This window comes from Chionomys nivalis, chromosome 1 (genome assembly GCF_950005125.1).
Source record: "Chionomys nivalis chromosome 1, mChiNiv1.1, whole genome shotgun sequence".
NCBI classification, from domain to species: Eukaryota; Metazoa; Chordata; class Mammalia; order Rodentia; family Cricetidae; genus Chionomys; species Chionomys nivalis.
This window is the reverse complement of record NC_080086.1, coordinates 67,344,546-67,371,169: the sequence shown is the minus strand read 5'-3', so window position 1 is coordinate 67,371,169 and position 26,624 is coordinate 67,344,546. Positions and strand designations below refer to the sequence as shown.

At 42.9% G+C, this 26,624-nt stretch overlaps 1 protein-coding gene across 1 annotated transcript; it reads left to right on the top strand.

The window, feature by feature from the left end:
- The first annotated feature begins 2,178 nt into the window (after nucleotides 1-2,178).
- Nucleotides 2,179-26,624, top strand: Dusp11 (dual specificity phosphatase 11). Its single transcript, XM_057763325.1, has 9 exons — nucleotides 2,179-2,411; nucleotides 4,633-4,708; nucleotides 5,320-5,451; nucleotides 10,635-10,758; nucleotides 11,786-11,846; nucleotides 13,594-13,640; nucleotides 14,051-14,126; nucleotides 14,343-14,522; nucleotides 16,803-26,624. Exons 1-9 carry the CDS (start codon nucleotides 2,311-2,313, stop codon nucleotides 16,990-16,992), a joined length of 987 nt encoding a protein of 328 aa, XP_057619308.1. The 5' UTR covers nucleotides 2,179-2,310; the 3' UTR covers nucleotides 16,993-26,624.

Below are 26,624 nucleotides of genomic sequence, written 5' to 3'. Positions count from 1 at the left end.
CATCTGATGCCGAGATCCACTGCTAAGCTCTGGGCCAAGCTCCTCGAGTCCAGTCCTAGAGAGGGAGGAGCAATAATATAAGCCAAGGGATCAAGACTGTGATGGGGAAACCCACAGAAACAGCTGACCTGAGCTAATGGGAGCTCACTGACTCTGGACTGACAGCGGGGACCCTGCATATAACCAAACTAGGCCCTCTGAATGTAGGTGACCAGTTGTGTGGCCTGGGCAGTTTGTGGGGCCACTGGCAATGGGACCAGGATTTATCCCTAGTGCATGAACTGATTTTTTTGGAGACTATTCCCTATGGAGGGATACCTTTCTCAGCCTAGATATAGGACGGAGAGCCTTGGTCCTGCCTCAAGTGATGTGACAGACTTTCTTGACTCCCCATGGGAGGCCTCATCCTCTCTGAGGAATGGATGGGGAGGATGGGGGGGGATGGAGGGAGCAGAAGGAGGGGAGGAATCTGGAACTGAGATTGGTATGTAAAATAATATTTTTTTTTTTTTTTTTTTTTTTTTTTTTTTGCATCTGTGTTCATAAGTAGGCCTAAATTTTCTTGGGTCACTTTAGGGTGAGTTTGTTCTCACCAAAGTGTGTGCAGTTAGGAACTCTAAATTAAAAGACCAATTTCGCTTTTGTATTCCAGATAAACTTGTCACTTTTGTGTATTATTTTGCTTTATAGGCATTTGTCCTGTTTGTTCTTTAGGCCACATATAAAAATTCTTCATAAGCTCTGAACAGGCATTTCATGGTTTAATGCCAACTTGGAATGTATCTAAATATGTTTGCAAACTTCACTCTTTTAACTTCTCGCTTTTCTTTTTCACAAATTTACTAATATTGACCCATTTTTTAATTGTTGGAGAGTTTTCAGAATTGTAGATATAGACGTATTTAAAATTGCTTAGAATATGACTGTTCTCAAAATGTCAAATGTTCTTTTGCTCATTAATTTGCTCATTCTTTCAATAACTCTGACTTTTCTGTCAGCTTACTCAGATCTACAAGCATGGTGAATATTAATAGCAATGAATATAAGCTGCTTTCAGTAATTCCAAACAAAACGTTAAAACTTATTTAAAATTTGTTATCATAAATTTCTTTTTTTTTCTTCTCTTTTCTTTTTTTGGTTTTTCGAGACAGGGTTTCTCTGTGGTTTTGGAGCCTGTCCTGGAACTAGCTCTTGTAGACCAGGCTGGTCTCGAACTCCCAGAGATCCACCTGCCTCGGCCTCCCAAGTGCTGGGATTAAAGGCATGCGCCACCACCGCCAGGCTTGTTATCATAAATTTCTACAGTCGAATGTGGGACTAGTCCACTGCTCTGACTGCAAATGTCCTGTACTTTGGTCTTCCACTTGTAGGCACAGGTCCTGGGTTATTTTTGGTGTTTACTAAAATATAAAGCCATGCTGCCCACAGCTATTGTGACACCTGATGTGTGATACCAGAAAAACTGGCTGGGGATGGAAAAATGGGCCGACATCATCTTTGACGATTGGAGAGTATTAATTTTAAAAAAAGTGTTTACATGCGCTTCCCTCATTCCCTAATTCCTGTCTAGGAATTTAGACATACTATACACCTATAGGGATATTCACACCACAGACTTTTCTGTAACAGAAGATCAAAACCACAGTCCAAACAAACAAAAACTCCAATCAGGTCAAGGTGGCCCATTCCCTTAATTCTGAAACCGAAAAAGTAGGAGCGGGTCTATCTCTAGGATTTCAAGGCCAGACTACTCTACAGAGAAAGTTCCAGATCAGAGAGCACTACATAGTGGGACTTTCCCTTAAAACAAACAAATAAAAAACTCCAAACGGGTGGAGGTATTTCAGTTTTGGAATGGTTAAATGCTGGTACTTTTAATTATGTCGATTATGATCAATTAAATGCCCTATGCCATTTAAAACTAGAAAAAATATATATATATTTAAATAAGGAGAAATATGTTGTATAAAACCTTTGGTATATTTCTTTTCGGCGGCAAAAGGCCACGCCTGTGTGAGAAAGTAAAAACCATGAACAACATACAAAACGTAAACGTCTGAGGATGGGTGAAGAAGCAGGGATGGGGGCGGGGCAGGTCGGCAGCTACAGGCGGCACTGTCGGAACCGAGGGCTGGCGCCATGTGACGTCATCACGGCGGGCCACGACGCACGCAAAGTAGCAAGGCGTCGGCCACAGCGCGTTCCTGCGAGTGCGCTCTGGATCCTTCGGCGTCTTCTGGCGGCCTTGAGGTCGCCACCCTGGCCGCTCTGGCCCGTCTGGCGTTGGGTGGGCGGCATAGCTGCGCTCACATGAACCAGCGGCATTACGGCCGCAATGGTCGCGGTCGGAGCCGAGACTTCGCTGGCCGTGCCCCACCGAAGAAGAAGGGCAGAAACCACGTCCCGGAAAGGTATGGCGCTTTGGTTCCGGGCTGGGTCGTTCCGGCTGCCGCGGCGGCCTAGTGTCCTGTTCGCCGCGGCCTCGCTCCCTTCCGCCTCCCAGAGTCCTCCGCGCCGAACCTCCCCAGCCCCCGCATTCTGAGGTCTCATTCTCGTCCCGGCGGGACTCTGTCTGTGGAGTCGGGCCGGCGCGGAAGTGCGCAACGGGGCGCGGCTGCGGGTCTGGGAGTCGTCCCTCGATCCCTGGGAGTGGCGGTCTTGAGAGTGTAGAGGCGCTGTGTGAGACATCCGGTCTGAGTTGTAGACACCCTGCGCTCTTTCCCGGCTGGAGAGGTTCTGTGGCTTCCAGGACTCTGGAGGCGGCGCTGTCATTTGAAGGGAGGCTTTCCTGCCCGTGCCAGTCGTTAGGTGTACGATTTTGCTCACAGGTGGTGTGAACTCTTCTTGCGACTGCCGGCTCCCCTTCCCGTATTTCAAAAGTCGGTTGTTTTATCTCCACAAATACGGAATAGCTGAAGTCAGGCGTGGTCAACGTGGCCTCTCCTCTTCCTAGAATTGAACAAATCTTTTATCTCCACAATTAAGCAATTGGGAGATAAAACCTAGGATAGACAGACTGTCCTCTCCCCATTCCCAGATTCAGTAAGCATTTATCGCCACTGAGGAGCGACACCTGACATACAGAATGGACGAAATGCCCTCTTTGCCTTCCCAGACTTGAGAAAGCACTTCCTTTTATCTCCTGAATAATTTTAAAAGTCTGTCAGCTTTCCTCCATCGTCGCCCCAGTGCAGAACTCGTTTGACGTGTTGCACAAGACAGGTGTCCATTTTTCTACTCTTCTTTCTAATCCATTCTTTTTTTTTTTTTTTGGTTTTTTTCGAGACATGGTTTCTCTGTAGCTTTGGTGCCTGTCCTGGAACTAGCTCTTGTAGACCAGGCTGGCCTCGAACTCACAGCGATCCGCCTGCCTCTGCCTCCCGAGTGCTGGGATTAAAGGCGTGTGCCACCACCACCCGGCTCTAATCCATTTTTAACATACTCTTATATAGTTAATCATTTAAACTGAGTATCAAGTAGTAATTGGGAAAAAGCTCATAGATGTAAGGTAAAGCTCGACTTTAAAAATAAAAAGCCAACCGGGTGGCGGTGGTGCACACCTTTAATCTAGTACTTAGGAGGCAGAAGCAGGTGGATCTCTGAGTTCGAGGCCAGCCTGGTCTCCAGAGTGAGTTCAGGAAGACTCCAAAGCTACACAGAGAAACCCTGTCTCGAAAAGCCAAATTAATTATTATTTTTTTTTTTTTTTTAATTTTTCGAGACAGGGTTTCTCTGTAGCTTTTGGTTCCTGTCCTGGAACTAGCTCTTGTAGACCAGGCTGGCCTCGAACTCACAGAGATCCGCCTGCCTCTGCCTCCCGAGTGCTGGGATTGAAGGTGTGCACCACCACCGCCCGGCCAAATTAATTAATTTAAATAAAATAAAAAGCCAACTCTTTGTCATGGCCTACACACTAGGTTTCACTGTTCAGAGGTTCTCTGTGTCTCCAGCCCAATCTCTTGCGCTCAGTCCTCACTTTCTGATCTTCTATACTGGATGAACCCTGGTTATTTGTAATTATGGACAGAGACCCCTCGGCATGCCTGAAGTTCAGGTTGTCTATTTGTGTAAGAACTAGGAAACTTCTCCATGTTGAATTGTCACTCGCGTGGAAACCGTAAACACTGCGCACTGAATCTGAGCTCACAGCCAGTGTGTAGGTATTCATTACTCCTGGCTGGTTTGAATATTTTTAGTCACCACACAAAATGTGAGTCTCATTGTCACACTCTACATGCATGTCATTATTCTTTGCTCACACTGACCCCACACATAACCTTCCCCCTTGTGCCCTCCGTCCCCTTTAGTCCCCTTCCTCTGACACAATCCCCTTCTGCCTTCATGTCTGATATATCACCTTGGTATTTGATGCTGGGCTGTGTTTATCAGGGGCGTGAAAGTTCTGGCCATTTTGGTTTTAGGAATTTCTTGTTTGTGTTGTTTGTATCTATTTTCAAGATGGAGACAGGAAGAAGAAAGTGTAGGTTGTTATTTGTAGAAAGAGAATAGGTTGAGTAGCGAAGGGCAGAGCAGACATTCTCATAAAGGGACTTTGTGTGTGTGCTAGGTGCCCCATGTTGTGTTGGGAGGCAAGGCTGACGTTCAGTTTGACTAACAAATGCTCTGTCATAGGTGGAGAGACTATCTCCCAGTTGGACAGCGGATGCCTGGGACTCGTTTCATTGCTTTCAAAGTTCCTTTGCAAAAGGTAAGTGAAAGCTACTGCAGGATTTTTTTCAAAGTCTAAATTCTCCATGTAGAACACTGGCTCTCAACCTGGTTGCTCTCTAGTTTCCCATCTTACGTCACTACTAACATGAAATGACATTCACAGAGCAGTAAAGTCTACATCCGTATCTCATTTTAAGGAAAAGACAGTATAATGCCCTAACAATAATATGAAGAATAATAGTAACCGTGTTGTGTTTTGTGTCCACTTGACTGAACTGATAGTTGAGTAGCCACTGTGTTGATAGGGCAATTCCTCCGCTGGGAATCCAGTAGAACTTGTGGGGAATTGTTTGTGAAATGAATTTTAGTTCTGAGGCTTAGACAGATAGGATCAGGCTTTTGTTTTTTCTATATCTCATTAATGTTGACTAGGACATTCTGAAGTCATTCAGGCAGTGACACAAACACAGAAATGTGTATATCAAAGCGAGTTCTCCCCCCCTCACTGGAAGAGAGATTGTTAGGAGCTTCCAGAAGAGAGGAACCTGCCCTTGTTCTCATTGTGTGTGTATCTCATGGGGCTGGAATAAATACAAACTGTGTGCAGGACTTGAAGCAGGTTTGCTCTTTCTTACCTTACTCTGACAGAAATTTGAAGCAGAGCTTATGCCAGAAGAGTACTTTTCTCCTTTGGATCTTTTTAATAAAATTCAAGAACAAAATGAAGAACTTGGATTGATAATTGATTTAACATATACTCACCGCTATTATAAAGCAGAGGTAAGTAGAACCTCTAAATGAAAAAAATAATTTATAGTAATTTAATAGCTTCCATCCTGTGCTGATGTGAAAACTAAGCTTCATCCATGGGTAGTAATAATTTTAAAGGAAAAGCAAAGTTTCCCTAATTTCATGTTGAAATGAGACTGGAGGACGGGCGTGGTAGTGAATGAAGACAGTCCAGGTCTTAGGAGTCTAAGGCAGGAGGATCACAAGTTCAATGCCAGCTTGGACTTACATAATTAAGTCTTAACAACAACAGCAGCAGCAGCAACTACACACACTCACTAGATCGGAGACATGAATTGAACTATAATATTGAGTGGTTGTCACTTAAGTCTCTTTCATTAGCAAAAGCTTTGTAACCACTGAACATTAATTCACCCATCTCCCACACTCCAGACCCCTAGTAACCTCTTGTCTGCTTTATAGTATGAATTTCTCAGTTTTAGTATCTCATTCAAGTAGCATAATGTAGCATATTTAAATTTTTAAATTTGATTAAAGTATTCCATCATTTCCCTCCTCCTTCCTTTAACCTCTTCCAACCCTCCTTTTCAAATCATAGCCTCTAACACTTAATTATTGCTCCATGTATATGCAAATAGCTATACAAATGTAGCCTGCTGTTGCTTATATGTATTTTTTTAGAACTGACCACTTCAGGATGCTTATATCTGAAGACTAATTCTCCATCTCTCAGTTGTTCTTAATTACCTGTAGTTCTTCATCTAGGGTAGGGCCCTCTGCAATTTCTCCCATCCATGTTGGCATGTCAGTTGGTGTTATTGTTCAGGTCTTGTGTAAGCACCCATATAGTTGAAATTTCATGGGTGGAGCCTTTTCTGTCACATCTCTAAAGTATAATCTTGCAACTGACTTCCTGGTCTTTGGACTCTTACCTTTCTACCTTCCTTGTCTGAGATGTTCTCTGAATCTGAGATGGAAGGATTGTGATTGCGATGTATCAGTTGGGGCTGGGCAGCTCACAGGCAGTTGTTCTCTGTGTTGGACTAGTTGTGGCTTTTTGTAATAATCTGTGTACTGTAGGAGGAAAAAAGGAAGTATCTTTGTGTGAGAGTTATACTTCATTAATAGAGAAATTTTTTGGTTTTTTTTCGAGACAGGGACAGCTCTGACTGTCCTGGAACTAGCTCTGTAGACGGCCTTGACCTCACAGAGATCCCCCTCCTCTGCCTCTCAAGTGCTGGGGTTAAAAGCGTGTGCCACCACCACCCATCAAGTACATTTTTTTAAGTTTTCTTTTTTGTGTGAGTGTTTTTGCCTGCCTGTATGTATGTACATTGCAGACATAGCCTGGAGGCTATGGAGGCCAGAAGTCTGCATGATACCCCCTAACTGACATTACAGATTGTTGTGAACTGTTGTGTAGGTAGCTGGAAATTGAACATGAGTCTTTGCAAGAGCAGCCAGTGCTCTGAACTATTGAACCATCTTTCCAGCCCTAATATCTTGTAATACTTGTCTTTTTGTGTCTGAATTATTTTACTAAGTTTGTTTCCAATGTTTATTGAAGCATATACCAGAATCTTTTTCTTTTCTGACTCAATATTTCAGCTTTGTATATATGCTGTATTTCATTATGGCCCCTATCTACTTCACTCCTTTGTGCCTTCCTTATTCCCCCCCCCCGTGTGTGTGTGGGGGGGGATTTATTTGTTTTTTTTCATGAGAAAAAGTCTCATCATGTGGCCCTGACTGGCCTGAAATTTATTATGTACACTAGGCTGGTCTTCAACCCACAAAGATCTACCTACTCTCGCCTCCCATGTGCTGGGATTGATTATGTGCGCTACCAGGCCCAGCATGGTCTGTCTTATTTTAAAGGAACCCTCAAATATCATAGAATTTATCTATACTTTTTGATATTTATTTATTTATTTTTAAATTTATTTATTCATTATGTGTACAATATTCTGTCTGTGTGTATGGCTGCTGGCCAGAAGAGGACACCAGACCTCATTACAGATGGTTGTGAGCCACCATGTGATTGCTGGGAATTGAACTCAGGACCTTTGGAAGAGCAGACAATGCTCTTAACCGCTGAGCCATCTCTCCAGCCCTTGATATTTATATATATGCAAAATATAATACTTTTTTCTTAATATCAGTTCTTTGACGTCAGATTTGTAATCTGATTGTTCCTAAATGTCATCAGAATTGTCAGTTTGAAGTTGGTTGTCTGTCAAGTCTGGTTAGTCTAGAGATTGCTGTCCATGTCTCTTTTACTTTCTTTTTGTCCCTCTCCTGAGTTCTGTCTTGGAGAGCCAGCCAGCATGTGCTCTCCATGTGCTGGTAGAGTCCTTTGTTCTCTGCCAGTGGGCTAGCACAACCAGATTCAGGACTGTGTTCTCCTTTCTCCTTTCCTTCCTCCCCCTGTTCCCCTAACCGTTGGTTTCCCTTTTCTTTTCTTTCTTTTTCCTACCTTCCTTCCTTCTCTTCCATTCTGTTTGGTTTTGGGTTTGGTATTTGAAACAGTCTTAATATGTAGCCCTTGCTGACCTCATGATCTTCCTGCCTCAGTCTTTCTAATGCCTGAATTACAGATATTCAGTACTCCACCTGCCTTGATTTTTTTTTTAAACTTGAGTTAGTGTGTCATATAGCCAGGACTGTCCTCAATTGCTGAGGATGTCCTTAAACTCCTGATCCTCCTGCATCTATCTCCCAAATGGTGTGATTACAGGCATGGACCACCACACCCAGATTGATTTCCTTTTCTAGAAGTCTTTATTCATTTTAATGTGTATGTTTGTGTGCTATCATGAGTTTATGTGGACCACATTCATGCTGGCACCTACAGAAGTTAGAAAAGGGTGTCAGATCCACTGGAACTGGAGTTACAGGTGGCTGGAGCAGCTCTATGAGTTTTGGGAACCAGAACTTCATTCTCTGCAAGAGCAGTAAAGGCTCTTAACTGTGAGCCACTGGTCTGGCTGCCTTGATTTCTTTAACATGACAGTTTCCAGTGTTTCTGTATATTTTGAGATGGGTTCTTGTTGTGTTGCTCAGGCTGATCTTGAACTCCTGTGTTCAAGTGGTCCTTCTGCCCAGCCTACACGGACTGTAAGGGTGTGCCACCATGCCTGATAAGAGACATTTTCATAGGTGGGCATGTGTTCTTCCATTCAGGGGCATATAATCAGTGGTTGTCTCTTAAGTTATTAGTAATTATTGATGACTAACCTGTTAATTCCTTTGAAGCTTCAAAAGTTGATTTTCTTTTTTTCTTTTTTCTTTTTTGAGACAGGCTCTTGCTGTGTAGCACAGGCTGACTTCAAACTCAAGATTTTCCTGCCTCAACCTCCCAGTTGTCTAGGATTACAGGTGTATGCCACCATACCAGGCTGTACAAGGTGAATGTTACCATTCATGTTCATTTAATGAAGTTTCTGCTTGTTTATTTACTCAGTGGTGTCAATAGGATTCTTTCCCCTTTGTAACAGCTTTCATCAAAGTAATCTCCTGGATCCCTAATACCTGCCAGTATTGACTAGTGAGAATTTATTCAACGTTTTCTCTCATTACAAACTCCTCTGCGGCTGCTTTTTCCAGTTGGAGCACCGCTGGAAGGCCTCTCTTTAGATAATTGGAGCTTCTCCATTTGGCCCCTAACATTTTTTGAAAAATATTCTTCAGAATTTCACACATGAATAATTTGTTTTTTGATCACAGTTACCCCACACCACAGCTAATTCCTCCTGGGTTGCACTCCCAATGTCAAGTCCTTTTTATATGTATTGCCCTTTTTTTTTTTTTTTTTTTTTTTTTTGTATGTTCACCACATGCTTGAAGGTGCCTGTGGGCAGTGGAAAAAGAAGGTACTAGATTTGCTAGACCTGGAGTTACAGGTATTTGTGAGCTGCCTGATGTGGGTGCTAGGACCTGAACCCAGCCCAGGTCCTTGGCAAGAGCAGCAAGTACTGCTCTTGTTAGAGCTTCGTTCAGCTCTGACCCCCTGAGCCATTTCTCTGCCCTACCTCGACACCACTTTTGCTTTTTGGGACAGGGTTTCTCCATGTAACCTCTGAAGCCTGTCCTGGAACTCGCTCTATAGATCAGGCTGGCCTTGAATTCACAGATATCCGCCTGCCTCTGCCTCTGCTTCCTGGGTGCTGGGATTAAAGGCCCAACGCCACTGAGTTTAGAATTAGTGCTGCCCAAGTGCACATGGGTGTCATACCATCTTCTGGAACATGGCCAATTACCCAGGGCCGCAGTCCCGAAGAAAACTGACTCTCCCTTCCCAGGTAGCTCTTAGCTGACAAAGCTCCTCAGCTAGATTAAACCACTTCTTAGTCCTGATCATCTCTGATTACTTTTCTGCATGAAAGAATTCTGGACTCAACTGTTTGCTGCCCCAGCCTGACTCAGCCTTTGCAGAAGGCTTTGTTTCCTTTTGGTGGGGATGATTTTCAGGCATGTGAGTGTCAGGTATACTCATTGCTAATAGATTGACATTGCTCGGAGCTTTTCCTGTGGACAGAGCTAGGAACTCTGTAGAAATCATGATAGTGTTTTCCACTTAAATCCAAGTTACATAATTTTCACCTAACCTATTTTTTTTTTCTAAAATTTATGTGTGTGTGTGTGTGTGTGTGTGTGTGTGTGTTGGGGGTGGCTGTGTGTGTGGCTGTATCTGCTTGTCTGTGTCTGCCACATGTGTACAGGTGCCTGCTGAGGTCAGAAGAGGGCGCCGGATCCTCTGCAGCAGGAGTTCCAGGCTGTTGTGAGCTATCAGACATGGGTGCTGAGAACTGAACTACGTCCTGGAAGCGCAGCAAGCACTCTTAAGCTCTGGGCCATCTCTCCAGTGCCTACCCTTCCTGCTTCTTTCTCTTATCCACAGCTTTTTGCTCAGCTCATTACTATTTTGTGAAGACACAGCAAGGTGAAATAATTAGAACTGTCCACATACTTTTTAGTCACACCATATATACCCTCATCCATGTGGAATTTGGTGTGTTTTGTATACCTAGTGACTGTCCTATAGTTTTAATGAAAATCAAGTGCTGTTTCCTGGTTGGAACAGCTTTGTAAGAAGTGGCTCTTTAGTCAGAGTTAGTGATAGTAAGTTTATTAGTATCAACTTACACTTATGCTCTTCAAATCTTCATTATATGCAAATAAAATAATGTACATTTTTTTGTTTTACTTTGTAGGATTTGCCAGAAACTATTTCTTACATAAAAATTCTTACAGTTGGCCATCAGGTACCTGATAATGGCACTATTCTTAAGTTCAAGTGTGCAGTTAAAGAGTTTTTAAAGAAAAACAAAGACAATGGTGAGTCCTTGTGGTTTCTTTTTCTTTTCTGTCTGAACTCTGTTGTGCGTTTCAAATAGCTTTGGAGACTCTTTTAAAAATCTTTTTATTGTAATTATGTGTGTGTGCTTGTTGCTATGTGTATATGAATGCAGGTACTTACAGAGTCCAGAGACTTCAGATTCCCTCTACCTAGAGTTGTGAGCCTTCTGACATAGGTGCTGGAAAACCAAATTTGGGCCCGTTAGGGTAGATTTGTTTTCAAGTACTGAGCCATCTCTCCAGCACAGTCTCCAAACTTTTGATAGTTGGGATTTTTGATATTGTTAATATTCTGATATTAGGTGTGCTGCCTTTGAGAATGGCAGCTGGTAGTAATAAAGTGTTTTCCCTTTTGTTGGCCACACAGAAGCAAAAGTGTTTACCTTTTCCTGTGGTTAAAGGGTGAGATGTAGAGGATTAAGAATCTTAGGGTCTGCAAGTTGCATAGAGACAACAGAAGTCAAAGGTTAGGAGTGAGTCAGTTCCCTAGAAGACCAAAGTTAGGAGTGAAGTAGTCTCCAAGAGAACAGAACACGGACAGGCCAGTAAAATTTCATCTTTGCCACGCGTACTTCAGGTGTTCCTGCTGTTTTCCATTTTGAGTACAATTGTCACTGTTATTTATTATCAAAATGAAGGTGGGATGAAGTCTGTAGCTTAATTACAGAGCACCTGCCTGGCTTACAAAGCCCAGTTTCAAACTTCAGTGTTGCACACACAGAAACACATTCTAGTTTCCTCTTCATAGTAAGACAAATGGCTTTGTGTAAGGCAGCTTAACCAGATGGCTGCTTCTACAGTTTGCATTATTGTATCTAACCAGTACTTTAAAGATTTCCACAACAGTGAGCTTTTGGTAGGTGATTCTTGATAATGTGTTTTAAAGCCACTTTTCAACATAGCAGTGATATTTCACTAATTTGTGTTACTCTTCAGAAAATTGTCTTTAACTTACTTTTGGTATATCTTGTTTCCTGTACTTAATTCTGCATTTCCTGTTTTATAGACAAACTTATTGGTGTCCACTGTACCCATGGCTTAAACAGGACTGGCTACCTCATTTGCAGGTGAGTTGCCAACTCAAAAGCAAATAGTGTTTAGTGTGTTTGTCTGGTTACAATGGTAATGTAAGCGTATATAGAATTGAATGAAATATAGAGCAGTGTTATTTCCACCCAGAGACTACCATTGTAGACTTTACAGATGCAGAGAGAGTGCATCTGTATGGCTTAGAGTACAGTAACCATCCAGAGTTACAATTTAATATGTGGTAGGTACCTCCCTGTGAAAGTATTTGGAGACCTTATTTTTTAAAGATTATACTGTTTTTTTTGCACACTGACAAACATGCAAGTCATAAGTTTGGGGTATAATAAAACATTAAAGTGGTATGTGCATCTTTGAATCCACATGCCACTGACTCAACAATAATGTCACATGACATGCAGATGCTGAATTCGGGTGCGATCTGATGGTTCTTAAGGAATTGCTGTGCTGTGCAACATTATGTTTGTCCATTCAGAAGATCTTTGCTGAGATCTAGTTTGTGTGAGCAGTATAGCTGCTGGTAAAGATATTTAATTTGCCTCTGAAGAAAGAAGGAAGACTATAATAATGAAGATAATAGCAAGAAGACTCTAGAACTATCACTGTCAAGTGCTGAGGAGGATAGGAACACGATACCATGATGGGGAGACTTTGACCTAACTCATCAAGAAGATAGTACAGCCGGGCAGTGGGGGCGCACGCCTTTAATCCCAGCACTCGGGAGGCAGAGGCAGGCGGATCTCTTGAGTTCGAGACCAGCCTGGTCTACAAGAGCTAGTTCCAGGACAGGCTCCAAAACCACAGAGAAACCCTGTCTCGAAAAGAAAACCAAAAAAAAAAAAAAAAAAAAGAAGAAGATAATACATTTGTATGGAAGGTTTGAGAGACTATCTGAAGGCTGAACTAGTGCTAGCTGTGTAGAGACACTGAAGAGACTGTAGATGAAGGCTCAGCCGGTAGCCTAGAGTAGTATAGCATACGCTTCTCTGGAGGAGGTTGGTGGGCAGCGCAGCAAGTGTGTCAAACAAGTGGAGCTCTTCTGGCAAGCAGGAGCCAGAGTTAGGCCATACAGAGCAGTGTTTTGGTCTGTTTGTTTCTTCTTGTTGTTGTTGAACCTTTTTTGGGTATATTGAATCCATCTATTTCTGCTGAGTAAAGAATGCTCTAGAGAGGTAGAGGCAAGGAGTCATTAGGTTTTTGTATGAATTGAAGTATAACGGTCTCTTGGACCAAGATGTCGAGGGCATTTTGGTGGAAGGATGTGGTTGTCAGGCCCTGGTGGTAGATCGAAGTGAGGATGAGGGAAGAGTGGGTGACAGTGATGGTAGCTCCCGTTTCTGACCCATCCAGTTGGTTTCCCAGCATTTTTAGCTATGTTACTATTTTTCCCAGTTGCTTTATATGTTGTTGGTTCCTGATGAATACACAGTAATATTAAGGAAGCCTCCTGTTTTTTAGTTCACAAAGCATTTTGATGAAAGTGACTACTGAATCTGCCTTTTAAGCATTTGCCAGTTTGGTCATGAATTTCCTTTATTATTTATATTATTATACTAATGTAAGTACCTTTATTAATAGATTTTTAAAGTTGGTCAATCTTGGGGTAGTCTTTTTCTATGGTCATGGCATGCCGTTCTGTAACTGTTGGATTAGATGTGTAGTATTTTCTTAGGATTTATGTCTCCACTTGTAAGTGAAATTGGACCTGTTTTGATTTTTGTTTTCTTTTGGTATATTTAAGTGACCCAACTTATGTTGTTTTGTTAGATATTTGATTGATGTAGAAGGCATGAGGCCAGATGATGCAATTGAATGTAAGTATGGGGGTGTCACCATTTTTCCCTTCCTATAAAAGCTAAAGGTGGAAGTGTAGAGCCACTTTTCAATTTTTGGAGAACAAAATTCCTTTGATCCAATATATGATGCCAGAGAGACAGTGGAGAGAGAAGGGAGGAAACTACTTGGGGCTGGGGATGTGGCTCAATGGTAGAGCACTTGCTCAGCGTGTGTGGAACCCTGAGTTTTATCTCCAGTACCAAAAGAAAGAAAAATAATAGCACTATAAGGTAGTCTTGCCGACAGCTTATGAAGGAACATATCTGCAAGCGATATGTGAGATACAGCAACCTAATGACAGTCAGTGAGTACGAGCGTTGGTTTGCTTTCCTGGGTAAGATTTCTTTCTGTGCAACTATTTCTAAATTCATCTTCATCCACCCCTCAGTATTCAACAGCTGCCGGGGGCACTGCATAGAAAGACAGAACTACATTGAAAACTTGCAGAATCGTCGTGTCAAAAAGTAAGTCTTCCATTTTGCTAAGTGAGATTTTGGTTAGGGAAACTTCTTTAGTATAATTCAAATAGCACATTATCCAGGCATCTTGTCCACTTGCTGAGCATTAAACAGACAGGAGTAAGGGAGTTGAGGGCCTCTGTTCACACACCAAAGGACATAGTTGCTAAACTGGCCACTGGAACTGTAATCTGGTGACACCGTGGGACACTTCTCTTTTAGGAAACGGAATACTAGCACATCTAAGTCAGGTGATCTTGAAGACTCAGCACATCTTACTGAAGAAGTCCACAGTACTAAGAAGCCTGTGAACCAAGGACCTCGGAACCATTGGCCTGCTGGTTGTTCAACACCTTCCCGACATTTTCACACCCAGTCCCAGTACTCCCAGCAATTGTTCAGGTACCTGGACTTTCCCCTTTCTTAGACCTGAGATGGAAACTACTTCAGACCAGGAAAGTACATTGTAACAATGACCAGCAGTTGGTATTTTCTTCTATTGTCAGCCAGTAGGGCTCATATTGAATCAAGTACTTGGGAAATGTGCTCTTCAGAGGCAGTTGAGAATGGAAATTTTATTTTACTATTTTTAAATTTAGCTTAATCCAGGAAGAGTTAGATGTTGTTACTGGGAAGTAAAATCTTACACTCGTGTGCGCGCGCGCGCGCGCGCGTGTGTGTGTGTGTGTGTGTGTGTGTGTGTGTGTGTGAGAGAGAGAGAGAGAGAGAGAGAGAGAGAGAGAGAGAGAGACTTGTACACAGAATCAGATCCAAGATTTGACCACTGAGGTATGTCCCTATATCCTTAGGCTTTATGAATCTTGAATTCTTAGGCTACATAGTTTTTGAAGTAAAGAAGGCTATCGTTTAAAGAACAAATACAAAACCAGACAGGGTAGTCAGCACTGGGAAGTAGAGACAGGAAGATTAGGGGTTCATCATTGGTTATATTGTGAGCACAGAGTCAGCCTAGACTATATGAGACTCTTTCTCAAAGAGAGAAAGAGAACATGTTTTGAAGGATAATAATATCCTAATAGAGATAGTTACAAATGATTTGAACAGATTAAATCATACAAGTATTTCCATGGGAAATGGGGAAATTCTTAATTCAGTTAAAATAGTCTATTAGGATTTTCCAGAGAAGTGGAAGAGAGAGAATGGGCAGGTAGATGAGAAGGGACCTTCACTAGGGTGATTGGCATGCATGACTGTAGGATGAAAAGTTCCTCAACAAGCCCTCTGTAAGCTGGAGACCCAAGGTTGCCAGTAGTGTGATCCAGACCCAGGGAACATGGTAATTCTCTGTCAAGAGTCCTAAGGGAAAACCTGAGAAACCATGAGGGAGGGGTGAAGGTCAGGAAAGAGGTAAATTTGCCTTTCCCCTGCCCTTGTAGTTTCCCTGCAGTCCCAGCCAGGTGGTGGTGCCTGTGACATGGAAGGCAGGTCTTCCTTCTGCAGTCTGCTCTTTGTACATCAGCCTTTTTCAGAGACATTCCTGTTGACAGATGCAGCAGTAATGCCCCACTAACTCTAGTCCAGATGCCACCTAAGATAACTATCACAGCTTGTGTATACTCCTAGCTGCTAATTTGGTTGTGGTTTTTATGAGCACTTGAGGGTCATGACTATCAGGCTGGGTGTGAATTTGTCTCCTTACTCTACCATTCACACCGTGTGCAATCTTGAGACCACATCTGTTCTTTGAGATGGAGATTTTAAAACAACCAATAACTATGGCTGTTGCCTGCTACATCTGTTAAAGCAAATTGGTACATTGTTACACTATCAAAAAGATGCTGCTGGTGACCCTGAGAGTGGGAGTAACCCTTTTGAATCAGTTTTAATGGCCATAAAGATGCTCGTACCTGGCCAATTCCGTATTGAGACTATACTGTTTCAGACAGAGCTAGGTGCTCAGCATACAGTAGTATATATTATGAGATACTAATCACCAAATTAATGATGATAGGAAAACTGGTAGTAGCCTGTGATTCTGAGTGGTGATATAATTAAGTAACCATAATCATACTGTGACATTTTATAAAGCTATTGAAATTAAAGCTTGTTTATAATAGTAAAATATAGTAGCTGGAGAGATGACTCAGCAGTTAAGCGTACTGGCTTGCAAAAGACTCAGGTTTGATTTCAAGTACCCACGTGGCTGCTCACAACTTCCTGTAAACAACAGTCAGAGAGATCAAAAGGTATAGAGACCAAAGAAACAGCTAATCACATTTGTCTGAGTGTATGTGTGTGTGTGTAGAAGGCATGCTTGTGACGCCAGAAGATAACCTCCACTATTACCCTTCACACCCCGCCTTGTCTGAGATAGAGCCTCCTGTGTTCCACTGCACATGCTAAGTCAGTTTTCCTCGAGCTTCCAGGGATCCCCCTGTCTTTGCCCTCATCTCATCATAGGGATTGCAGACACATGCTAGTGTTTCTCAGTTTTCTCTTGGTTCTGGGCATCCAGCCCTGAGTCCTCACACTTGTGTGGCAAGAGTTTTACTCACTGGGCCATCTCTCCAGTCCTGGCTCCATTCTACAAAAAATAGAAAGATAAGTGATTATCTGCTCAAGTCATCTAGGTAGGCAAGAGTAAAATCAGAATATCTGTTATTTTATAAAGTCTATTATAAAATGTTAATCTTGACAATGATTTATTATTTCTTGTTTAAGAAAACACAACCAGAGTGTTTACCAGAGAGGCCTTATCCCTCTTCCTGATCCGGCTGAAGAGTACTATTTACAGAGAAGATTCTTCTGGAACATGAAGCCAAATGGTAGTCAAGCAACCCAGAATAAGAAGTGGATTTCCAGTAGTTACCAGAGGCCGTTCTACCCAGCCTACTGGGGGTGGACCCAGTGAGGCACACGTGGATGGGATGTTACAGGGGCCACCTGAAACCAGAGCTGGACAGAAGACGGCTGGATTACTTTTAATAAAATCAGGTCTAGACAATTAAAAAAAATTTTAACATTTTTTAACTTTTTAAAATGTTTTATTATTCCTTTGTGTGTATTAAGTTTAAAGATTTGCATTACTGATGGCCGCACAGTGAGATGATAGCCATCCAGAACACTTCTCATTCTAGGCTCAACTTTTCTCAAAGGTTTCTGAATGGGTAAACTGTTATTAACTTGCAAATGTTTTAATTGCCTTTTATTTTCCCTATTTCCTCTGTCCATGCCTGTAACTGTGTGTAGGTACAAAGGTTCATAGTGTCTTACCATGTTCTGTTACTAACAGTCTTCAGGGATGTCTTTTTATCCTAACTGTTCAAATTTCCTACTAAAAATCTAGCCAGGAGGCAATTTATTTGGCACCTACTCTCTCTTTACTTGTGGTACTCTGTTCAGCATTCTTTCCTTGGTGATCAGGGTCAGAATTTAACCAACTTCTTACTGAACTGCCAGGTTAACCACCTAACCCAGAGAAGTGTAAATTTTTAGGGACTGATTGTTAAGTTGGGTAAGAGGAAACTAACCAATAACCAGAATGCTGGTTAAATTATAATTTATCTGACAGAGTCACTACTACCAATAGGGTAGAACTGTCCAGAAAGCTTGAAAACCTCTGTAGATTTTAAAGGTTGAACAGACTAGGACTTAGCATCCATCCTTGGTTATCCTGGAAGACAGGGTGGTGCTGACCCTGCGGTCCTCTGTTCGGGATTTGTCCAGGGGCCTCCCACACTGCAATGGCGCTCTTCCTCTGGAACACACGTCTAGCTACTTGAAGGTGCTAATTACCTCGTGCTCATCATGACACGTCATAGTCCACAGCAAGCGTTTGATGAATGCCTGGGCAGTTAATTTGGCTTCTGTCTTTAAAGCCTCTGATTTTGAGGATTTGTAATACTGATACCACATACAGTAGCTATTTTCTCTGTCGTGTGTGGACACGTGGAGTCTGACCCTGAGGAAGCTTCAGCAGCTCTTCTAGTCTGGCCTAGTGGGACTAATTTGCTCTGTCAGGTTGCTCCACGCTCAAGTGATGGCTCTTAAAGTTTTTCTCTACTTACCACATTTAACAGAGATTCAAAGTGCTTCTTGCTACAAGGCTCCCCCTGCAGAATTCTTCCCCAGAATATATCTGAAGGTTCAGCATTTTAAGAAACTGGGTCAGGCATTGTGAAATAGGAGGACAAAGCTGGGGCAGGTAGAGAACATCCAGCTTTGGAGGTGTAAAGAACAGCTTGGAAAAGCAGTTTCTGTGGAGGACAGTGCCGCCTTCAGGAACTGTTTCTGCCACCTGTCCTGTTTCTCTGCCTTTGGATTACTAACATCTTGTTATAGGCCTCACTTACCATTGGATTACTCAGCTTTCATTCTTACATACACTGGTCTGACTTCTGTCCATATCACACCATCCAAAGGCCTAGTGAAAGGAAGCAGCCAGATCTTTTTAAAGTTTCCAGTGGTCTATCTATGTAGTGTTTTAAATTATATTGTTATTTTAAAGGCACACATGAATCCTTTCTGAGGCAGCTTTCCTGAGATTACCACATAAAAAGCATCTTCCATGCTCTCCAATTATAAAGTCATAGAGGTAGCCAGCTCAAGTATTTTTGCCTTATTCTGTGTCTTCCTCTGTTGTTTAAGGAATACTCTTACAGATCACCATTTCTTGATTTTCCAATTTGTGATAATATGTGTTGATGAGTTCTTCCTATGGCACATGAGCATTTAGCCCTCAGCCTACCCACCCCATAGCTCTTCCCAGCTTTTGATGACATTCACGTTACTAGGTAAATGTTAGTCTGCATGAGCCTTGGTGTTCATGGGTGTGGGTTCAAGTCTCCCCTTTGCTTCACATGTTTGCCTCATTTGGCCATTTTTCATTGATATGTCACAAATACATCCTCTATATCCAGTGGCACTAAACAGTCTCTGTGAGTGATGCGCTCTTTGACTCTTTTCCTGAAACTTCTTAAAATGTTCAGGTTAGGTGCCAAGTTTGGTTGGTAGGGCTGCCGTCATGGAGTATCAGATGGGCGACGCAGTGTGTAGGAGTTCTATTTCTCATAGTCCGGAAGCTGGGGAAATGGAGGAGTCGGCAAGAACTGTTTCCATGTGGTCACTGTCTTACTACATCTCTCCCCCGTCCTCTCCCCCTCCCCTCCGGCTCAGATGCTGTGAGGCTGAGATGCTCTGTAGTTCTCTCTTAAAGATGTCGGTCGTTAGACCAGGGCTCACCTCAGAGACCTGATTTTAATGTTATTTGCCTCTTTAAAGTCTTGGTCTCCAAATGCAGTGGTATTTCAGATGCTGGAGCTTAGAGCTTTAACATAGGATCTGAGGAAACAACTGAGTCCAGAGGAAGCGCACTGCCCATTCATTACACCTGGGGCAGCTCCTGACCTGGGCTCTTTCCTCTTGTCTTGTCTTCGAACCCTCTTTAAGGCTCCTGGTTCCAGGGTACGACTTTCATGACTGTAATTTCCCGTTTGGTCAGTCATGTCTTCTCAGGGCTGGGTGGGACATAAGGGTTTGGGTAGCTGAGTCACAGAAATGCGTCCGTTTGTCTCTGCTCCTGTACTGCAGTGTCAGGTGGGCACTCCCAGTCCTGCTGTTTGCGACCTCACTGCTGGCTGTTGAAATCTTTTCTGATCTAGAATATTTTTCTGTGCCCTATAAATTTTTCTCTTGAAGTTTTAGAGTCTTCTATATCTCAGATGTCATAATTTCTGTCCACAATGATACATACCAAGTGAATCCTTTGAATCTGGTAAATTGCAAGAAAAAAATTTTTGAATATTTATGCTCATTGGTGTTCTGCCTGTGTGTATGTCTGTGTGAGGTTGTCGAATCCTCTGGAGCTGGAGTTACAGTTGTGAGCTGCCGTGTGGATGCCTGGATTTGAACCCAGGTCCTGGAACAGCAGCCATCTTATTTAATGCTATTTACTAGCATTAATCCATAACTCTAAGGCAACTTCTAGTTGGATGTTAGATTTCTTTCCTGAGACTTCTGATTTAATTATGTTTTTATTTTTATTTAACCTTTTCATGTAATTTCTTTTTTTAGTATTTTTCTGATACACTGGGCTAGGGGTACTGCGATTGAACCTAGGACCTCGTGCATGCTAGACATGTACTCTGTTGTTGAGTTATACCTCCAGTCCCCTTCTGATCTACATATCTATATGATTTATATAAACATAATAAAAATATAAAAGATTTTCTGATATATAAATATATTATCTATATGCTTAAAAAAAGCAGACACAGGATCTCAGTATGTTGCCCATGCTGGCCTTGAACTCCAAGACTCAAGCAATCCTCCTGCCCTAATTCTCCTGAGTAGGGGGGACTCCAGGTACAGGCTTCCGTGCCAAGCTCTAAATTTTAATTTCTAAAAGTTAACGCCTTAAAAAAAAGAAAAAACAACGCTACATTTTAATCTTGACTGTTATTTGTTGTTGTTGTTGTTGTTTTTATTTTTGGTTTTTCGAGACAGGGTTTCTCTGTAGCTTTGGAGCCTGTCCTGGAACTAGCTCTTATAGACCAGGCTGGCCTCGAACTCCCAGAGATCCACCTACCTCTGCCTCCCGAGTGCTGGAATTAAAGGCGTGCGCCACCACCGCCCGGCCTGTTATGTCTTTAATACACTCACATTAGGAGGGATCACATATGGGATCCTAATCAAACATCCTTTCTAGTACCATTAATAGTTGCCCAAAATTGTGTCCTGAAAACAAGTTCTTATGTGTTCCTTTCCTCTTGGAAGTGTCAAATGGCTTATGGCATTGGGGTTCCATGTTCCTCTCCCTGCCAAGGCTTTTTGTATCTGTCCACAAGCTGACTTTTTAAGTCCTTCATTGTGTATTGTATACCCCTTTATCTGAATGCTAGCCATTGTGTGGTTATACTGGGCCATACACTTTGTCTTGTCTTTAAAGTTGTTTGGGTGTGATCTGTCCTATGGTCTCTGAGCCAGCCACATCAGCTGTATGAACCACTGTCTAGTCTTTTCCCCCAACCCTGCCCCCAGTGAATGATCTCTTTCTACACACTGTACCTTGTGTCGTTATTTATGTATCATGCTACTCCAGATTCTGTGCCGCCATGTCAGAGTCCTCGAACCCATACTGTATGACAGTTCTTTTTCCAAGGGAGGGTATACCCTCTTTGCCTTCCCTGCACTCTGGAGGCAGAGATGGGCAGATCTTTGAATTCAAGGGCAGCCTGCTCTACAGAGTGTGTTCCAGGACAGCCAGAGCTACACAGAAGAAACCCTGTCTTGAAAAACCAAAACCAAAGATTCCTAAGCCAGTTAAGACACTTGACTCTGGACCTACATGGTACATCTAGTTCCACACCAGGTCTTTTTTTATGACCCCACTTTCAAATAAAGGGGAATGGTACACAATAGGCCATGGGATCAGGCTTTCTGAGCCACTGGTAGAGAGGATGCGGTGATGATCCAGAAAGGTGGAAAATCCAATCCCCTTGGGAGAATAGGAAGAGCCTAGCAAGCAAACGCCCTTCCTGTCCTGTTGTGGATTACTTGCATAGTGTCACTTAAAGAGCCTTCCAGAGAAAGTCCGGACTAGGAATACCCTGCCAGGCTACCTGCTGTCTTCTTGGCTTCCTAAAACTGCACAACACATTGTATCACATGGCTTTGTTCCCTGCTTCAGACCTTTTCCTCACCACTCGTTTATGTACCCCAAAGAAAATACCAGTGACCTAAATTCTTGCCTCAGGGTCTGCCTTCTAGAAGATCTCAGGTGTTTATAGATCTGGCAGTCATGAACTCTTAACTAGTTTTAACACATGATTGATACACCTATTCTCTTCTACTGACGACTTACTCCAAATGCTTGAATCCTTTGAGAACACCAATATCAGTTACATTGAAGGTAATAATTTATCAATAACTTTTTGTTCGGGCTTCTATTTGCATGACATGGGGATTAAGATTATCTTCAATTTAACACAAGAACAGTCGTGAGTTTATGCAAATTCATCTCACAGTATAACACTCTGCCAAGCCTTTTGAACCAACTTGCGCATGCTATATAATGGTCTCTCGCATCTGAAGGAAGCCGGGTCATAGCTCTGAGATGACTTTAAAAAGAAAACTAAAATGCATCTCTTTCTATGTACACTGCAGTGCTCCCAACAAAGGAAAATCCAGCAGCCCAAACTCCACCTCCCAGTTCCTACAGTTTCACAGCTCCTCCCATCCACCCAGCCCCTGGCAACTGCTGACCTAGTTTCCTTCTCTATCTTCTCTAAAATGCTATGCAGTTGGAATTAGTGTGTAGACTTCTGGGTAGGGTTCCTTTCATTTAGATGTTGCTTTCAAGGTTGTGCTACAGAATGGATTGGCTGGTCACTCTTGCTAAGTTATTCCATTGTATAGTTGTCTTGCACATTGCTTATTCATTGACCAACTAAAAGATACTTAAGGTCTAATGTTTTTTATTTTAAACTTGCCATAAACATTTTATGTATACAGTTTTGGGGGTTTGGTTTTTTGAGACAGGGTTTCTGTGTAGCTTTGGTGCCTTTCCTGGAATGAACTCTTGTAGACCAGGCTGGCGTCGAACTCACAGAGATCATCTGCCTCTGCCTCCCTGGTGCTGGGATTAAAGGTGTGTGCCACCAATGCCCAACTCTGTGTAGGGTTTTATGTGAACAACTTTTCTTTCCCTTGGAGTGTGATAGTGGGATTGCTGCCATGTATGTTTAACTTTATAATAAACTAAAACTTTCCAAAAACAGATGTACTATTCTGTATCCCACCAAGAAGATGTGAGTGTCCCAATTACATCCTCACTAACAATTAGTATCGTCAGTATGTAGGGCAAGGACAACTCTGAGGTTTGTTCCTCAGAGGCACTGTCTACTGTTCCTCAGAGATATGTCCACTTTGGGTTTGGTTTGGGGTTTTTTTGTTTTGTTTTTTTGGTTGTTGGAGGCAGGGTTTCTTTGTGTAGCACTGATTGTTCTGGAACTCTATGTAGACCAGGCTGGCCTCAAACTCACAGAGATCCACCTGCGTCTGCCTCTGCCTCCTGAGTCCTGGGGATAAAATGCCACCCCCCCCCCCCCCCCGGCATTTTGTTTTGTTTTTAAGATGGTGTTTCATTGGCATAGAGCTTCCCAGAGATCTACCTGTCCCCACTTCTCCATCCCCTTAAGCACTGAGCAATTTTAGCAATTTTGATTTTTAAAAAATGTGTTGTCTCACTGTATTTTTTTAAATTTATTTTGCATAAAGTGTTCTTTCTGCTTCTATCCTTGCAGGCCAGAAGAGGGCACCAGATCTCACTATAGATGGTTGTGAGCCACCATGTCCTTGCTGGGAATTGAACTCTGAATCTTTAGAAGAGCAGTCAGTGCTCTTAACCACCCCTGTCTCAGTGTGTTTTTTAAAAATAATTTTAAAGATACAATTGGCATTCATTATACATGTTTAAAACTTTTGGTGTATTTGTACGCGTATCTATATTTGAGACCACAATGAACCTAGAACATATCTGTAACCTTTTCCAAAGAATTGCCTATCTGAAATGGCCTTATAAATTTGTTTTATGTAAATGGAATCAATGTGAACTCTTCATATGAGTGGCTGCTAGTCATTCAACATCATTGGGTTTATCCCTATCACAGAATGAAGCAGTACTGTAGCAGCCTAGGGTGCCAGAACAGTCTAACTTCTGGTCCAGACTTCCTTAGTAACAGAAGGCCCTTTACTGTATTGGCCCCACGGATCATATTGCCATATACACCAATTATAAAAATCCAGGGTGTGTTTTCTGGGTCTCCTCGGCTAGCAAATGTAGACAAGGTTTCTTCCACTTTGGGCAGCTTTGCTGAGTCTTGGGAGGGCAGCTCACAGTGGACTCCAGGCCTGTGGCATGTCTGCTTGTTTGTAAATATATGGGGATATTCTGTTCTCTGGACCTAGACAACTCAGTGACCAGCGCAGTGAACCTGCTTCGCACGAGCTTTGCCTTGGGGTGTTTTCACTTTGTGTCTAGCCAGAGGACGGCTTCAGACAGCATTCCTCGGGGGCCACCCATCTTTTGTTTCTCCCCGCCTCTCCCTCCAAGTGTTGGGATTAAAGGTGTCGGCACCCTTAATAGATAGTCCAATCTATCTCTTTTTGAGACAGGTCTTGCAGTAATTTGGAATTTTATCAAGTGCTGGGTGGTGGTGGCGCACGCCTTTAATCCCAGCACTCAGGAGAAAGAGGAGCTGGATCTCTGTGAGTTTGAGGCCAGCCTGGTCTACAAGAGCTAGTTCCAGGACAGGCTCCAAAACCACAGAGAAACCCTGTCTCAAAAGACAAACAAGCAAAACAAAACAAAAAACACAACAACGACAAAAAAGAACTTAACAGGTAAGCTAGGCCAGCTGGCCCGTGAGCTGGGTGGTGCCACTGTTTCTGCCTCCCTTGAGCTGGGGTTACAAGCATGCAACACCACACAGCTTTTTTTTAAAGCTGTAAACTCATGTAAAGTGCTTGTGTCATTTTACATACGGAAAACTTTGTTTTTGAGACGGGATTCTCTGGCTGTCTGGTTTCTCTGGATTTCTGACTGTCCTGGAACTTGCTCTGTAGACCAGGCTGGCCTCAAACTCATAGAGATCTGCCTGGCTCTGCCTCTTGAGTGCTGGGATTCTTAAACTGTTGTCTGAAGTGCTGCTCAAATACAGAATTTCCTTTTCGACCTTCTCAGTCACTGATTCAAAATGTGCTTTTGATGTCTTTTCTTCATTATCCTGAATAGGAGAGTTGTAGGACTTTAAGACAATCCTGAAGCCATTTCTGACAATTCTGAACCCTCTCAGCCTCCGTGCCACAGTGCTTCCCCTCCTCCCCTGGGAACCAAGGACCCAACAGCTACACACGCACGTACTCAGTTCCTGAACAATTACCCATATACGTAAGTTTTGATTCAGTCCCCTGGGAAACGGGGTCAAAATGACCTCTTACCTCATCTGATCTGGCAACAGCTCTCTAGCCAATTATTGGTAATATCCCTTTTGAATAAGCCAATCATAATAGTCAAAGAACAACCCCCCTTGATTCTGTGGCCTTCTCCTTTAAAAGTAGCCTGTGCCAGTTATTCGAGGTTTCTTGGCTTCCCGAATGCTGAGGGACCCTATCATGACAGAATTAAAATCCTTATGCTTTTGCATTGGCTGTGGTGTGAGGTGGTCTCTGGGGGGCGACTCCTCCTCGGTGTTTGGACGCTGGAGTCCAACAGAGTAATGGCAGCAGCCTAGCATTCCTCGCTTCCATTTGTCTTCATTGCACACATCACTGTACACCTTCCATGCAAAGAAAACCATAAAGATAAACTCCGAACAAGGAAAATTGAAAACAAGTTATGTCACGTTTAGTCTAGCTGGAAGGCTCAGGGATTACACATCACCTTCCTAAACTACTCTAGATAAGGAGATCATACTTCGTGTTAAGTTTTGGAAGCAAAACACGGCTGTGGTGTCCAGGGATGCTCCCTGTGACTGCCGGAACAGCAGGGTCCCCATAATGGGGTCTCTAGGACTGGAAAGGTGTGCTTGCTTCATTAGGAATAATACTTTCCTTATCACGGGAAGGAAGTGGGGGACAGCCACAACACAAACCTTTAGCTGACATCAATTTCCAGCCTCCACCCATGGCATGGATCCCTCCCACAGGAAGGTTCCGTCAAGACTGCTTCCCTTCTCACCCGCATGCTGCCCTCACATGGGTGAGGAGTCTTCAGAAGCAGGTGGTGGCCGTCTCAAAATGAGGGGCTCGTGCTTCCCGGAGCTTGGCCCCCGGCGGTTCCCTGGCAGTCTGCTCTAGTTGAGGTGCCTGATCAGCCTCAACGATCTCGTTCACTTTGTTCCTGGCGATGGTTTCTTGCATTGACTCTGCTTCTGTTCTATTTTTCTCTTGACAAAAACTTAATCTGTTCAAGGGACCAGAAAATATTTCCAACGGCTCCTTGAATACGGAGGAACTGATGCGTCAGTTCCCTCCCTTGATTCAGGCCATTAATGTTATGATTAAAACTCCAGCTCGCTCTCTGGGGGAATTTATAGATACCCTAGAACAGAAAGAGCCCATGATAGGAGATTTGGTAGAATATGGGTAAATTATGAAGGAAAATGTATGGAATGGCATGAGTTACCATTTATGGAGAGGCTAGTCAGAGTAAGAAACCCCTGGTGCATTTTAGATAGGAAAGAAAGACAGGCTATTCTTGATAACATGAAGTCAGTCATTCAATATTGGAACAAACCCTGGGGGTGGAATCCTGAAGAATGGTGTTTGGGTTACCTTGGTTACCTTGAGGGCAGATATGATTTAGGGCCATGAGGAAGCACAGTTGAATGGTGTTTGGGTTACCTTGGTTACCTTGAGGGCAGATATGATTTAGTGGTGTGAGACGAATTTCAAAGAAAAGCTCTGCCCACCTGGCCCTGACCACAAGACTTGCTGAGAATAATCAATTGTCTGTAATCATTTTTCTGTGGAAACTTTTATGTC